General features: G+C 44.4%; 2 protein-coding genes across 2 annotated transcripts in view; both read right to left on the reverse strand.

Annotated features, from left to right (window-relative positions):
- Positions 1-2342: 2342 nt before the first annotated feature.
- Positions 2343-9020, reverse strand: LOC310796638 (V-type proton ATPase subunit d 1-like; the record flags this gene model as incomplete). The annotated part of the gene is made up of 8 exons (XM_083658868.1): positions 2343-2514; positions 3343-3420; positions 3535-3711; positions 4365-4442; positions 4838-4917; positions 6140-6318; positions 6996-7167; positions 8891-9020. The coding sequence occupies 8 exons, from the start codon at positions 9018-9020 to the stop codon at positions 2353-2355; spliced, it is 1056 nt and encodes a 351-aa protein (XP_083514994.1). The 3' UTR covers positions 2343-2352.
- Positions 9021-12892: 3872 nt separating this feature from the next.
- Positions 12893-17054, reverse strand: part of LOC310796758 (uncharacterized protein) — a gene marked incomplete at its 3' end in the record, with an annotated part of 5968 nt that continues 1806 nt past the window's right edge. The window contains exons 3-4 of the mRNA XM_083658994.1: positions 15346-15419; positions 12893-13063 (exon numbers count right to left, since the gene is read on the reverse strand). Of these exons, the coding sequence (XP_083515120.1) occupies positions 12893-13063; positions 15346-15419 (245 nt within the window). The remainder of the gene's footprint in view (positions 13064-15345; positions 15420-17054) is intronic.

Consider the following 17054-nt stretch of genomic DNA (forward strand, 5'->3'; position numbering starts at 1 on the left):
AGGCTATATAAAACTTACTGTTTGTTTGTTTTTACTAAAAAAAAATAGCAAAGCTGCAAAGACTGTTGGTTTATGCTCTTTAATGTTTTCATTTTCATTTATTTCGGCAGAAATACAGACAGGGCCAGAGGGATTCTGGCCCTGTCTGTATTTCTGCCGAACCCGGAAGAGGGCGAGAAGAACCTTCGCGCAAGATGGCGGCCGGTCTAAGTAGACGTTCTTGAACGGAATAGCAGTAGGGTTATTTCACGGCTATATCCTTTCATAAATGTAATTTACAAAAAGTCAGAAGACTCGTATGTACGGGTGATATATATTGGAACCAGCTGGCTCCGTTAACTCTTGAGAGGAGGAAGAAGAAGCTCCTCTATCTGGACTCAGATGGATTGTTAGCTGTGAAGCTAGCTAACGTTAGCGGTTAGCTGTTGAAGATATTGGAGCTCTGAAGGTTAAAACAAAGTTTGTCAGTAGCTATTCGTTCTGGAGGAAAAGTTGCTGTCGCTGTGTGAACATGTCTAGCGTTGAAGTCCAGAAGCTGACCGCTGTGGTGAAGCAGCGCTTAACTGCGGCTGTTGAAGAGATATTTGGGCTGTTTGAAAGAACGATAGCCGAATACGAGGAGGAAGCTACTCGTTCAAAAGAGGAAGAGATCGACCGACTACAAAAGTTGCTGGATGCTGTGTGGTTACACAGAGCAGCCTTGCCTCCAGAACTCCAGCAGCTATTGGTTATTAAAGAAGAGGTTCCAGCTGAGCAGCAAGAGTGGAGCCCCAGTCTGGAGGACCAGGAGGACCCAGAGCCTCCACACATGAAGGAGGAACAGGAGGAACTCTGGACCAGTCAGGAGGGGGAGCAGCTTCAGGAGGACCCAGAGCCCCCACACATTAAAGAGGAACAGGAGGCACTCTGGACCAGACAGGAGGGAGAGCAGCTTCAAGGACTGGAGGAGGGTTATATCACCAAGTTCCCATCCACTCCTGATCCTGTGAAGAGTGAATATATGGAAGAGAAACCTCAGTCCTCACAGCTTCATCAAAGCCAAACTGAGGAGAACAGAGAGGCAGAGCCTCTAGCCAGTAGCTCAACTGAACAGACGGAAACAGAAGCTGATGGAGAGGACTGTGGAGTATCAGAACTAGCCCGGAAATTATATCCGGACAGACAATCCCCCTGTCTTTATTTCGTCACAGACGACACACCACACATGCACACAGCTAGTCATTTACAACCAACTAGTGATGACAAGACTTCAGATTCTGCTGAACTTGAGATTGAAGACTATGATGATGAATGGATGGAAACTAGTGAACCTCGGTCAGGTTTAGACTCACACAGTGAAGTTATTGGGAAGAAACACTTTACTTGCTCAGTTTGTGGTAAAAGATTTGGTAAAAAACCATACTTGAAGACACACATGATAGTCCACACAGGTGAGAAATCATTTAATTGCTCAGTCTGTGGTAAAGGTTTTGGTCATAAAATAAACTTGAAGACACACATGATAATCCACACAGGTGAGAAACCATTTAATTGCTCAGTCTGTGGTAAACGTTTTAGTCAAAAAGCACACTTGAAGGGACATATGATAGTCCACACAGGCGAGAAACAATTTAATTGCCCATTCTGTGGGAAATGGTTTGGTCGTAAAGGAGACTTGAAGAGACACATGATAATCCACACAGGGGAGTAAACATGTAATTGCTGTCTGTGGTAAATGTTTTAGTCAAAATGGAAACAATAGCCCTGTTCAAATGCGTTCCCTGTTACAGAAATAGTGACTATGTAGTGTGTTGTTTACCATTTGGCCCATTTGTTACTAGTGTCCAAATTCTCTTAATTTGATTCATTATATAGTCCACTATAAAATACCCACAATCCACTGCAATTTTCTCCCATATACCACAATGGAATGCGGATGTGTTTGCCCATGGAGAAGAGTGAGGTAGTGTCCAAAATTCATTTGCTCGTTCTCTATATACGGTAGTTCACTACAACACTACGAATAGTGAGTGAGAGAACCGTTCCGAACACGGCTAATAAGTCACGTGAAAGTGAAACCAAGACCTAAGACACAAGTGTGTTTGTGTGTAGTAGGCTATAAAGTATATAACCTAGTACTCTCGTGTGTGTGTGTGTGTGTTTGTATAATGTAGTTAATGATGAATATGAAGTATGTATATGACACAGAATAGAATGTGTGTGTATATAGTATGTTTATTTGATGTAGGTAGTATGTATATGACATGTATATGATGCTATGTAAAGAAAGCCCTGGGAGACATGCTTGTAATAAAGGGATATATAAATAAGAGCAGATTAGATTAGATATGAAAAGGGTTGAGTATCACTGCTCTAGAGGATGGGTATGTACATGTCTATCTTGGACTTGTGTCTCTGTGTGACACACTCAGCAATCCAGACAATGTTACGATTCTCCTGCTCCTTCAGTTTGACGTGAGAGTAAAATACTCCAAAGTGGAACTGCTGCATGAATGCAAGTGTGTTGAGCTTCACCTGTACAAGAGAAGACAAGAGAGATTAAGGGACACATGCTGCAGGCAGAAAGACAGACATATTGCAGAAAACTATCTACCCATAAGCTGACTGGTAAAATGTAATACTTTTAAAATTTGCATAATGCCGGGAAGAACTGGAGCAAACCACCCTTCTTTTGCATTACTATACGCTGGTGAGTGGACAAAGCAGACGTGAAACGTGCCGTTTGATTAGGGCTGCACAATTAATCGTATTATCATCGTCATCGCAATATGAACATGCGCAATAAACGCATCACAAAGACTGCCTGAAACGCAATGAATAACAAAAGTTTACATGCATCATGCATTCCCACTCAGCATCTGATCATTTTGTCTTGTGTTGTAAATCCAGCATACACCTTTCCCTTGCAACAGTGCGCTCCGTCCCTCTGCCAAAGCCCAAACACGCTGGGTGTAGTTTCAGCTAGAGTCAGTGTGTATTTAATTTCTTTATTCAGTGGACATACGTTTGGGGTCTATGTTAGCATTATTAAAGCAGAAAGAGCTTAGCTAATATGCATACTTTAATATCTGTTTATTTATCGCAAGTCGTATCGTCATCGCGATATTGAACAATGTTATCGCACATCGCAGATTTTCCTCATATCGTGCAGGCCTACGTTTGATCTAAATGTTTTTACTGGCATTATGAAACTAAAAAGAAATAACTTGAAATACATTTCTCAATGGCGAGTGGATGATGATCTTTATGGACATGGTCCTGCATTTGGCAAATACCTCTCTATAAGCTACAGCTGTACATGGGACACTACACTCTTATTGAGGGACAACAAAGTTACTTTACCTCTTGTTCAAAGAATCTGTCCTCCAGAGTCCTGGAAGTTGATCCTGGCTCAGGCTCGTCGAAAATTATTTTATAGTCCTGGAGGGCAGGTTTAGATTAAAGTTACCACACGTCTCACCTAAATGTTAATCATCTCTCTGAGTTTGTAACGACACGGCATAATTGGTTCCTCACAGCTGAGTCCAGACTTACCGGGTAGCAGTCGGCCACAGCTTTGACCTGCTCATGGTCCTCTGCCTGGGCCAGCAGCCGCAGTCCCTCGGGGTGAAGTTTGCCACAGGACGGGTACAGTGTGCTCCGATCTGCACCAGTGAGATCTGTCCCAAAGGAGTTCACGGTAATGATGAAGGCCCGCCTGTCCGCTTCAAACTGCAGCACACACACACACACACACACACACACACACACACGGAGGTAATACTGACATAAGACTGACTGGGCTGAAGTCCATTTGCAGCAGAAAATCCTATGAAAAGTGAAGAAATCAATTCATCATATGGCCTTAAAGGTATGACAGAATTTTCATTTTTGGGTGAACTTGTGTTCACCCAAAAATGAAAATTCTCATATTATCTACCGGTACTCACCCCCATGCTGATGGAAGGACGGTTATAGCTTTTTTTTGTGCACAAAACCGTCATGGAGTTTCACAGCAAAACACTTGCTGATGATGTCATAAGAACTGATGATGTCATGTCATGCCCCACAATCGTCAAGTGACGTCCTTTGGTCACAGCCCCCCAAAAAGGTGCACCTATGGCGCATCGTCTCCAGATTCTCCACCCACACATACAATATGTTGAGACTTGGGTTACGCCAGACAAGTAGTACAGTAGTTTTTTTTTTTTTTTAAGTTGGTCACCATTCACTGCAACTGTTTAGAAGAATTCTGTAACTCTGTTTCCCTGGACATAATATGAATGTTTTCGGCATGGGGTGAATTGATAATGGCAGAATTTTCATTTTTGAATGAACTTATCCTTTAATGTAACCAGCCAACACAGAGGAAATGAGTGCAGTACCTCCAGGACAGGACACATAGTATCCTTTGTGGCGCCACCAATTTTCTTGCAGAATGAGTGGAAAGACTCTAAATAAGCCTTGAGAAAAAAAGAAACAAAGAAAAAGACATTACCCGCCCTCTACTACTTCAACATCGGTTATTATAGCACTGACTGCAACCAAAGGCAATAACTTTCACGGCAACATTTTAAAATGTGTGCTCACTGTATGTCAGTCCCGCCCATTTTAGACCTTTTTGGTAGTTATACAGACATACGTGCACAACACATTAGTAAACTTAAAGTTTACAGTATACTTAAGTATGTAATTTATAAGATGTATATGTACACACGAAGAGAGACATGTCATGTAATGGTATTCGCACCACCTCATGGGTATAGTCACTATACCCATCAGGTGGTGTGAATACCATTACATGACATGTCTATGACATGACTATACTATAGTGGTAATGTGGGTGCCTTATAGTCACCTTGTACAGTTTATTTCTCAGGATTTCAGCTCCCATCTCGTCCAGGTTGGACTCAGATACAGCATCCTGGAAAAACGGAGCTGTGACACAAACATGACAGTGGGCCATTTGATCATATCTCTAGTTTACCCCACTGTTGAAGAGATAGACTCAAAGAATTTCATCAGTATTGCTTGCATAGTAGAGCTTGAGTGGCTTATATCAATACACAGGGTATGATGTTACTATCAATTGATTGATTGATTGATTGATTGATTGATTGATTGATTGCCTTTATTAATCCCACAGTGGGGACATTTACTCGTTACAGCAGCTCTCACAAGGAAGACATAAAAACAGTTCTAAAAATAAACACAAAGATAAATCCAATACACACACTAAAAGATAAGAACAGCAACAATACTTACCAAAAACAACTAACAATAGCAACAGCAGCAAAAGCCATTAGAATGTAAAGTGCAACACTATAAAGTGCAAAACTATAGCCAGCAGCACACAATAACAATTGTTACCAATAAAAACAACAACAACAACAACAACAACAACAGTGCAATATTGTGCTGAACTATGCCCCAAAATAATCTTAAAAAAAAACACCCCCTTATAAACACCTCTTCAAAGCCCTCCATAGCCTGGCCCCCCCTTACCTGACTGACCACCTTCTTCCCCACCGCCCTAACCGAACCCTCCGATCCTTGTCCACTGTTCCTCTCACCATCCCACCATCCAAACTTAAGAGCTTTGGAGATCGAGCATTCTCAAGAGCTGCAGCCCGACTTTGGAACTCCCTTCCCCAGACTGTCAGAGACTCACCTTCACTCCCCACTTTTAAATCCCAGCTCAAAACCTACCTATTCTCCCAAGCTTACAACCTCCCTTACCCGTAACCACCTCCTCCAACCTCCCCCTTCCCCTCCCTCTTTCTGTCTGACCCCTGTCCCTCCCACTCCTTCCCTCCCTCCCCTCTGTTTCCATATTTCCCAGATTGATCTGTTAATTGCTACCTTGTTGTTAATTGTTATTTATATCTGTTGCCTGTTGCTCGTTATCTTGTTTTCTGTTGTACTCGCACTGTAAGCGTCTTTCGGTCCTTGGAAAGCGCTATATAAAATAAATGAATTATTATTATTATTATTACCACCCCATTTGCCTCAGTGGACCCAAATCCACTACAGTGCTGTTTACACTACTTCACAGTACACACACTGCCATCAACATTCTTTCAAGCAAAGCACTGAAAGAGCATTAGCATTTCTACATCAGAGTGTCCACAAAGGCAGGGTCCAGAAGCAGTTCGGTTACCTAGCGGCGTGTCCACCAGGATGGCTGAGTAGAGTTCGGTGGGTGTGCGGGCGATGCCCACCGCTGCCATCTGCTCGAAGGCACCTAGCAGGTGGCACCGTGGGAGCAGCTCTGCCACATCCCTTTGCTTCAGCGCCCCGGTGATCAGCATCACCACATTGTCAATCATGTAGCTGTAGCTATATATGACGAGGGAACACAAGAGAACAGAATGTGCCTTTCTTTATGTTGGGGGCATTAGAATAATTGGGAACAATTGAAAAAAGATGTTGGCACTCATGGGGGCGGGGGGGGGGGGGGGTGCTATGTGGACACGCGCCCTTAGAAGAGTGCATTTTTCTTCACATATGACATCAATTTTGAAAAACTTCAGAGTGCTTTCCAGTACATTTTGGCAAGTCATAAACCCCCAGATGTTTTCACTGACTGCCATTTTATAGCCTGTACTACTACTACATGTACGTGCTGTGCTTAGGAAGTAGGACACATAAAATCAATTCATTTTCGGATTAACCTGTTTCTCAGGATTCAAAGCCAGGTCAGGTTTCTCCAAAGCCTTTTCAAAACAGACCAGATGAATTACAGCAACTATGGACTTTTTAACCTGAACCGGTTGAATCCAAAATACTGTAGTTAATTGAAGTCAACATATAAATGTGGACTCTGGAATGATTCCAAGAGCCTCTCAGATGTCTGCTGTGGGCCTCAAGGTGAACCTATAGTCTACTACAGTTTGGGGATGGAGTCACTACTGTGTACAAGTTATACTGTAGGAAAAGTATCATTGTTGAACTTAATGATATGAAGTGGTAAATCGATAAGTCCAGAGGGAGGTTATTATGATGCCATAACGTACGTGATATAGTCAAGGAAGGTGGAGAGGGGTGGCAGGGCGCCGGAGCGCAGGCAGCTGAACTCGGCGACAAGCTTTTCCCTCAGCTTGCTGTCCACCAGGGACACAGTCAGGTCCTCACCGGCCGAGGCCAGCAGATTGCCATAGTCTGTGCTCTGCAGGTGAAGCTTCATGTCTGTACAGAGGAGAGGAGAGAGAGAAGAGAGGGGGACATTGCTCAAGGCGTTTGTACTCTGCTCCTCTTCTCCTTCACTAACTGCTGCAGCAACCTCCATGCTGAGTCAAATGTGAATGATCTGCTGCAGTCCCCAGAAATCAGTAGGGGGTGAGTTATATTTTGTACAGTGACACGTGGCTATTTCTAGCTGTCGACAAAGAATTGACATAACTTTGCTACCACTGTGAGGAACAGCTGGCGATGACCAACAAGTATACACACACGCACATGCACGCACACACACACACACACACACACACACCACCACCACCACCACCACCATCATCATCGGCGGTCACTCGGTGTCAAGTAAGACTGTCCTCCTTCTTGGTCCTTGTGGGTCTTCAGGTGCGTGAAAAGGCTGATCCTGGAGCCACATATTTTGGGCAGGGGTGATCGGTGGTGGTTGTGGGTTTGGTTTGGGCCTTTTTGGTGGGGGAGCCTCTCTCCTTTCTCAGTCTGCGCTTGTCAGCTGCAGCACGGTGGAGGTCGTGGTTAATACAGCACCATCACAGACAAGTTTTCTCCAGGACACCCTGTTTGGTAGCTGTTATCTACCAGGTGTTAAGGTCTATGTGGCACTTTTTGATGTTCGTTTTAATGTTGTTCTTATACCTTTTCTTTTGACCCCCCCCCCCCGGGCACCTTTCCCTATGAGCAACTGGGAGTATAGGACTTGTCAGGCATACGGATGACATGGCCAGCCCATCTGAGCTGATGGTACGTCTATCTTCCCAATCCCAGGTGATCTCTGAGGCATCTCTGAAGATGTGCCTCTAGTGCATTCAGGTGCCTGCTGCTGTGTGTGGCCCAGGTCTCTGTCCATGCTGAGTCAAATGTGAATGATCTGCTGCAGTCTCCAGAAATCAGCAGGGGCCAGGGGGTGAGTTATATTTTGCACAGTGAGACATGGCTATTTCTGGCTGTTGACAAAAAATTGACATAACTCAACAGCTGATGTTGACGAGCAAAATACACACACACACACACACACACACACACACACACACACACACACACACACACACACACACACACACCTGGCTTATGGTGTGTGGTTTTGCATTTATTCCATTTACTGTTAGTTTAGACCCCCCCCCCCCCCCCCCCAAGTCTGTCCTTTTTGTGAATTGGGAGTTCCCTGCAGCAAGAAGCATCCAAGAAGCACTTGCCTTGCCACAGTGTTTATAATGGCAGCAGCATTTCTTAGTGATGAATGATGCTGCTGCTGCTGCTGCTGTGAGGGAGTGGGACAAGAAACATGATGGATATCTTCTTCTCTCTCTTCTTTTAAGATTACATTAAGTTAAGTTATCCTTTATTTGTCCCCATGGGGAAATTCATCCTCTGCATTTGACCCATCCTCTACTAGGAACCTTCCTAGAACTAGGAGCAGTGGGAGGAAACCCACACGAACACGGGGAGAACATGCAAACTCCTCACAGAAAGGACCTGGGACAGACCGGGGTTTGGACCTGGGACAGACGGGGGTTTGAACCCGGGACTTTCTTGCTGTGAGGCAACAGTGCTAACCACTGAGCCGCCGTGCCGTTCTTTTTGATGGGCTCATGACAAATCGGATTGTGACATTGACAGATAAGCTCATCCCTGTCACAGAGAGACACTCATTTGCAAAACAAGAAATCATGATTAAATGACATTATATGACGTAAATTCTTACCCTCAAGTGTGTCACACTGGGCCAGATTATGATAGTCAGTGCGAGTCAGAATCCCAGCCTTCATTCCTCGAACCAGCCCCTCCAGGTAGCCATGATCCACATTGAAACCAAGCTCTGGACACGCCATCATGTTGAAACGAGCTACAACAAGACTTGGGATTTAATGTGTGCCTTTGTCTGCTTCAACTTCTGCATTTTCCCATCCATGATGGGAAAATGACTACCACTCATGCGCTTATTTTCCCTTCCTCTTTGACAGCAATAAATTCCACAGTCGCACCACATGGGTCAACATTAACTCAAGAGTGACAGGCTGTCACTGTATATCACTGTATATCACTTATCACTTGATATACAAGGTCTAATTTACCTGGGGGAATCTCGTTTGCTTGTCCTAGCATTTGGGCTGGGCTACACAAATAAGTGGCTGTATTCATCTCCCATACCATGCAATTTGTAAAAATATAGCAATGTAGGCTACCAAAGGTATAAATTAAGTAATTACATACAACAAAAACAAGACATCAACTGCAAAAGAGATTCAACCACAAAAATAAAAAAGAAACCAAAAGCAATACAAGAAAATAAAATAAAGGAACGCGCCCCCATCCCCCCCCCCCCCCCCACACACACACACACACACACATACTTAGCCTGGTTAAAACCATCTTACCTCACCCCCAGACACAATGTATACACAATGTCACTTCACCTTCAAAGGCACAAGAGGGAAGGGAGTCACCCCAAATGCAATACGTGTCTTGTAGGCTACGTTTGGTGATATTAGTGTCCAGTATATTATACTGCTTATTAGCTCTGCTTTCAGCATCCTCATCCTGGTCCTAATACCAGTTTATACCCCTTTATCCACAAGATAACTGTCGGCAAACAATTTCAAAATAGCCTTTTTGGATGATATCTCTGCGATCCATTGATGCCATGTCTATATTTCTTGAATTAACTTTTGGTTTCTTTTTCCATGAAGCACACATTAATTCCATATTTGAGACCCACAGCCCTGCCTAAGGGAAATTCTCATTTAAAAAAGAAAACAAAAAATTATTTTATTGAGGGAGAGAACAATTAAAGGAAGATAATATAGGCTACAAGGTATTTGATCAATAGCGAAAATAACCACAATCTTTAGTTTACTCCAAGACTTGATTTGCATAGGAAAAAAAGGAAAGTTGTTTTATAACTCTTGACAAACCAAATCTGGTATGTTTTCTTTAATTTGTAAAATGTATGTTCCAAAACAAATCCAGGTATTTGGTGTCCCCCCCCAAGGTCAACCTCGCTTGAGAGCAGAAATGGTGAAGATATTCAAAAGCAACAGGAATACAAACACGTAGGAAATAACCCAAGGTGAAGGCGCAATCGGCACAATAATGCACACTGTACACGTGATTGTCTACATACATTAAATAACATGTCATTCATGACATGTGTTGGGTTGTTTGATATCTTGTAAACATTTCTTTAATGACCGCTATGTCATGATTGAGCTTATACAGTATGTGGAAGATCTTCCTAATATTCAATTACACCACTTTGTTTTTGCACATAGCCAGGCCTCAGTTGACTGAAGACTTAAAGTGATGGTGAACTTTGGCGGTACCTTGGCTTGTAGCTTTCTGGTCATGCTATTCACCTTATGCAGCCCCGCCCACTTGACCCATTGTATCGTGACTTCCTGTTCAAAACGCCGACTGTTTTACCTGCTCAAACTAGTCTGACTCACCTGGCCAAACCTAGTTTAACTCACATTATGTGTCAGACTAGGTTTATGAGTCACAGGAAGTGAAAATACAATCGGAACCTCTGATTGTATTTACACTTCCTGTTAGTCTCTCAAGCCAGACGGTCTCTTCTGAATAAGGTGAATAACCAAGGGAAAAAAGAGTCAATTGCAATGTCAATTAATGTATGTTATGATGATTGTCATATGCATTGTAATGCTGCTAACTAAAAAATATTAAAGATTATTAAAGAGGAAAAAACAAGGAGAAAAACTTTTGACTTGTCAAAGTCTCGTCCCCAACCTTTTTTCGCCTATTTACAAATATTGGTAAAAATAATATTTTCCTCATTCCATCGACATTTCCTCCAACCGGTTTACGATGTTACACTTGCTCAAACTGAAAGATTTAATAATATAGAAAGTGGTTTATTTAAGCACAATCCAGCAGCATGACTAGTTTTAATATTGCCAATCTCTGCTTTGTTTGTGTTCATTTATGTGACAGAAGTGTGTTATATCATGTCCAGGAAGCTACCCAACCCAAGGTTCAATCAGTTGAATATATCACATGTGACCCCCTTGACAACATAAGTAGATTTAATAGTGGAATCCACAAGGGGTTGAGAAGCTTCACATTTCACCTGATAAATCTATTTCATGGGAAGAGCCAGTATTCCAAATATTTTGTACTTTCTTTTCAACATACTAATATTGGCTGAGTTTCCCAACAAAGAAGCTTCTTAAGAGTTAAGAAGCTTCTTAAGGAGTTAAGAAGGCTCCAAAGAAGTGTTTCCCAAACGCCTTCTTAACAGAAGAGAGAAAAAAAAGGAAGGCTTTTAAGAAGCATCTTAACTGGAGCTGTCCACCATCTCGATGTGAGAGGTCCTCTGCGACCCACTAGATGGCACTCTGAGGCCACCAGTGGGCCACGACCCAGTGCTTGAGAAACACTGTTGTAGAATAACCTAATCGTGGTCATGTTAAACAAGAACTTCTTCTATTAAACATTAAGTTCAAACATGCAGTTCAAATTGCTTTATATACACAGCATACAACAAAATTGCGAGAAACACTACAGAATTTAAGCAACCTTGGGTTCTGTGAAAGGTGCTATATAAATCCACAAGATTCTTATTATAAAAGGAATCCATTCTGATTAGAGGAATATAGCCTACGGTAAAACATTTAAAACACAAGTAACCATACATACAGGGGAGATTTTCAAGTGTTCCCCAATTTTAAACACTAAAGGGTGCATGAAAGAAAGGAAAAAGGGAAAAACACAAGAGGAACAGTGGACACAAGTATCTCCTTTTGCATGATGCGGCTGGATCTGCCAGTGTTTCGTTATTAAGAAGGTGTTAAGAATGCCCCAGACCCTTCTTACAAAACCTTCTTAACGAAAGATCATCTTAGCGCTAAGAAGCTTTTGGGAAACGCAGCCTTCTTAACGGAAGATAATTTTAGGCTAAGAAGCAATCGGGAAACACGTTGGCTTCTTACGGGAGCCTTAAGAAGGGTCAAAGAAGCTTCTTAGCGCTAAGAAGCTTTTGGGAAACGCAGCCTTCTTAACGGAAGATAATTTTAGGCTAAGAAGCAATCGGGAAACACGTTGGCTTCGTTGGCTTCTTACGGGGGCCTTAAGAAGGGTTAAAGAAGCTTCTTAGCGCTAAGAAGCTTTTGGGAAACCCAGCCATTGTCTGACTCTGTACTGGATCTGTGTGGCAGATCCCTGTATTTTTTTTTATTTTTTTCCCCCCACCCGATTTTTTTATCCCATTTTATCCCCCATTAGTGCTCACTTGATTTCTCAATCCTGGTTGCTACTCCATCCTCTGCCGATCTGGGGAGAGCCGAGACTGGCTCCATGCTTCCTCCGAGACATGGGCAGTCAGCCAGCCACTTCTTTTCACCTGACAGAGGAAGCTTCACCGGTAGGACATAGCACGTGGGAGGTTCATGCTATTCCAACCAGTTCCCCTCCCTCTGACCAGGCGCCCTTAACGACCAGAGGAGGAACCACATTAGCAACCAGGATATTGCATGTTTTTGTGAAGGGGGTTCCTATATGAAGGAAACCCCCGGGAGGCACGGGGAGAACATGACAGATCCCTGTATTAGCAGAGGCACCCATGTGTCTGTGAATGTGTGTGTGTGTGTGTGTGTGTGTGTGTGCGTGCGCGTGCACGTGCATGCGCGTGAGTGTGCGTGTGTGTGTGCGTGCGTGTGCGCGTGTGTGCGTGCGCGTGTGTGTGCTCCATCTAAGTCCTCTTTGAGCACTTGGGGCCCATTCTCCAGCAGTGGCAGATGGTGTTGAAGAGTCGACAGCGGCAGGAGGCGCAGGGGTCGCAGCACAGCACGTGAGAGGAGCAGTACTCCTTCAGACGCACACAGCGGCGCGCCGGGGACACCGCCAAGCCCGGCTTCAGTTTCTGAAACAACACACACACACACACACACACACACACACACACACACACACACACACACACACACACACACACACAACACACACACACACACACACACACACGGAGAGGGGGAGAGAGAGATCTGAAGAAACGTCTCACAACAAAATGAGGATGGAGAGAGACTGAAGGTTCTGAAGGCCTTCAGCCTGGTGTTGGGGTCATTAGGCTGATTGGGTCCATCTGGGCCCCAGATGTAGCCTGGGTAAACCCAGCCGCCACGTCACCTGCTCTCAGACCTGCTCTCAGTCACTGTAGTGACTGAGAGCAGGGTAAGCCTGAGAGCAGGTCATGTGGAGGCTGGGTTTACCCAGGCTACCCCAGATGACCCCAACACCAGCCTAATGAGCCTAATGAGCGGATGCAGCGGATGCAGTAGCACACGTGCTCAACACCGCCCTCTCCCACCTGGAGGGGAAGGACACCTATGTGAGAATGCTGTTCGTGGACTACAGCTCAGCATTCAACACCATAGTACCCTCCAGGCTGGTAAGCAAGCTCAAGGATCTGGGACTAAACACAGCAATGTGTGACTGGATCCTGGATTTCCTGACAGATCGCCGCCAGGTGGTGAGAGTGGGCAACCTCACCTCCTCCCCACTGACCATCAGCATAGGAGCGCCCCAGGGGTGCGTCTCCAGCCCCTTCTGGTACGACCTCTACACCCACGACTGCGTGGCGACTCAATCTTCGAACACCATCGTGAAGTTTGCAGACGACACAGCAGTCGTGGGGCTGATCTCCAGGAGCGACGAGACGGGCTACAGAGAGGAGGTGGGGGCCCTGGAACAATGGTGCCAGGACAACCACCTCTCTCTGAACGTCTCCAAGACCAAGGAGATCATTGTAGACTACAGGAGGGGGGGGGGGGGGGCAATCACCATCAACGGCACAGTGGTGGAAAGGGTGGACAGCTTCAAGTAGGGAGTCAACATCCACCAGGACCTGACTTGGGCCGGCCACACCGCCACTGTTGTCAAAAAGGCCCAACAGCGACTACACGGACTCAGGCGCCTGAAGAAATTTGGGCAAAGGCCAGAAATCCTTAGGGACTTCTACAGAGGCACCATTGAAAGCCTGCTGACTGGCTGCTTCACCACCTGGTACGGGAACTGTACCACCATGGACCGCAGGGCGCTACGAAGAGTGAGGCGTGCGGCCCAGCACGTAACAGGATGTGAGCTGCCAGAACTGCAGGAACTGTATAACCAGCGGTGCCTCAGGAGGTCCCTGAAGATCATCAAAGACACAAACCATCCCCACAACAGCCTGTTCTCCCTGTTACCCTCAGGGACGAGATACAGGGTCCCAAAAGCACGCACAAATCGCTTGAGGGACAGTTTCTTCCCGCAGGCCACGAGACTCCTTAACATACACAAATAGTGTAGTAGCTGTACTGTACCGTACTGTAGCTGCTACCATTATGTATGTCTAATGTTTAATTGTATGTTTAATTAGGTATATGCTATTTGCACCTGTACGTCAAATACGTCGAATTTAAAATGTTTAAGCACGTCTAAAGTATGCACATGACATGTGCACCTATGTGCAGTGAATATGCCACTGTCTCTGACTTGTCTTATCACTATACTGCCTTATTGCTTGTTGTGTCTCTTGTTGTTTTTGCACTCATATGCCCTGTTAGATTTGTACTATGTTGTAAACGGAGTCCACAGCACAAGAATTTCACACGTGATACTTGTACTACGGAGTGACAATAAAAATCTTGAATCTTGAATCTCTTGACCCCAACACCAGCCTAATCAGCCTAATGACCCCAACACCAGGCTCCTGCAAGAGTGGGAGGGTCGTCACACTTTCAGATGTTTCACGATACAGTATTACAGAAAGTGTATGAAGCCCATGACCAAAACGGCCATTGTGTCATTGTGTTACTTATGGTTGGAATGCTAGTGAAACTAAATGATTACCCTTTTTGCTGGGGACCCCCTGAAGCCTTATCTAGGACCCTTGGGGGGTCCCCGGACCCCACTTTGAGAACCACTGTACCACACTACTACTCTCGCCTCAGACCTACAGTATCCGTATATAGCATGCTGCTGCAAAGAGAGAGACAGAGGGAGGGTTCAGTCAATATCAAAGCCAAGGGTCTGGATCATGCATGGAATAGTGGATCATCGTTATTGCACAGAAACGCCTGCCAAGCATTTGTGCGCTGTAGGAGATCTGATCCTCCCTTTGTAGTTAACATATTTGAAATAGAGGAACAGCGGGAAAAAACTTACAGGAATTTGACTTCCCTGTGGCTGAGAGATTCTTCGCTTGGCAAACAGCCGTCGGTGTTTCCCTTGGTTGGACACTGGGCCTGGGATGGAAATATTGGACGTGGAAATATCAATCACTGTTCATCGATCAGTCACATGTGGAGATATCAATCACTGTTAATTGATCAGTCACATGTGGACATGTAGAGTATCAATCACTGCTAATTGATCAGTCACATGTGGATATATTATCAATCCCTGTTAATTGATCAGTCACAGGCTGAGTTGGGTTTGAGAGCGGTCTCCCAGGTTGAGGAATCACAACTCACTCTCTCACCTGAAGTGGAATCCCAGTGAAATAAGAACAATTGTATGTATTTATGTATTTAAAAGATTGATATTGTGGCTTTCACAAAGTGCCCAAAACTATTCTTTAATACTGTGATCATTTGAAACAATACATTTGAACTTTTACACAGAAATAAAGAAAATTAAACAAAAAAAGGCCTATTTTCAATCCAGGGTATACATCACATTGTCTCCCCTTTGTCCACTGGTCAAGTGTTTATTTGTTAAAGTGTTTTTTGGGCCAACTTTACATCCAGTCTGGGTGGATTGGTATTTGGCCAAAGGCATCTTTGTCCATAATGATCTTTCTGAATGTCCTGTATGCAGCCACACTACTACATTGAAGAAAGTACTGTACATTCTGTCTTTGCATGTGATTGCAGTGACGTAGCAGCTATTATTCCAGATGAATTGATGAATGGTTTCAATTTGCTGTGGCATGTGGTTGCAAAATAACAAATGTTTCAACGTTCTGTACATCTTATTGACCCAAAAAGATCTCTCCCAAGTATCAGGTGTAAAAGAGAGAGAGAGAGAACCCTCATATCTAAATTCTGGGAAAGGTTTGCAAGGGAACTTGGTAAGATCTTTATCAACAATATGAATATGGAGTCTGGTTTGTTCTTTGTTGAACATCGTGACTGAGCGTTTGTCTCACATGCGGGGAATACTTTGAGGCGAGGAGGTGTAGCCTATTTTATTTCACTGTGAGTGGATCAAGCCTAGGCCTCCTACTGTATAGGTGACTTCAGGTAGTATATTTTCATGCCTGATGAGTGAAAAGAAACCTTTTTTTGCTGAGCCCTACCTGTAGTTTCACAGGTAGGGCTCACAAACGTTTTTATTTTCACTCATCAGGCATTTTCACTCATTCAGGCAGACTTTAACTATATACCCTCTATAGTTAAAGTGTCGCATAATACCTGAAGTCAAAAAGTGTCCCATAATACCTGAAGGCACCCTAACCGATGGCATGGGGAGATGTTCAAAGTTATACCGATGGAATGAAAGTTCCTTTGATAGCTACACTGTGGCAACCCTTTCTGTCCCACTCATTATTTCAGACATCACACAGAAGAGGGTGTCATGCCCTGTGTGTGTGTGTGTGTGTGCGCGTGCGTGCGAGTCGTCATGGGAAAATATGTTCTTGAACACATATATTGTAGCGGGAACAGGTGTTTATACAGGTATGTCTGCTGTCTGTGATCGGATCCCGTCATATGTTTTGTTTTGATAGAGGGTGGTCCACTTGTCAAGAGTCGTACCCCAGACAGATGTATCTACTGCTACTGCGAGATGCTGTCTGGTTTGCTATGTGCAACCCCAACCCCCCCCCCCCCCCCCCCCCCCCCCCCCCCCACACACTGCACATATACAATGCC

Source organism: Poromitra crassiceps (genome assembly GCF_964638095.1).
Source record: "Poromitra crassiceps genome assembly, chromosome: 23".
NCBI lineage: Eukaryota > Metazoa > Chordata > Actinopteri > Beryciformes > Melamphaidae > Poromitra > Poromitra crassiceps.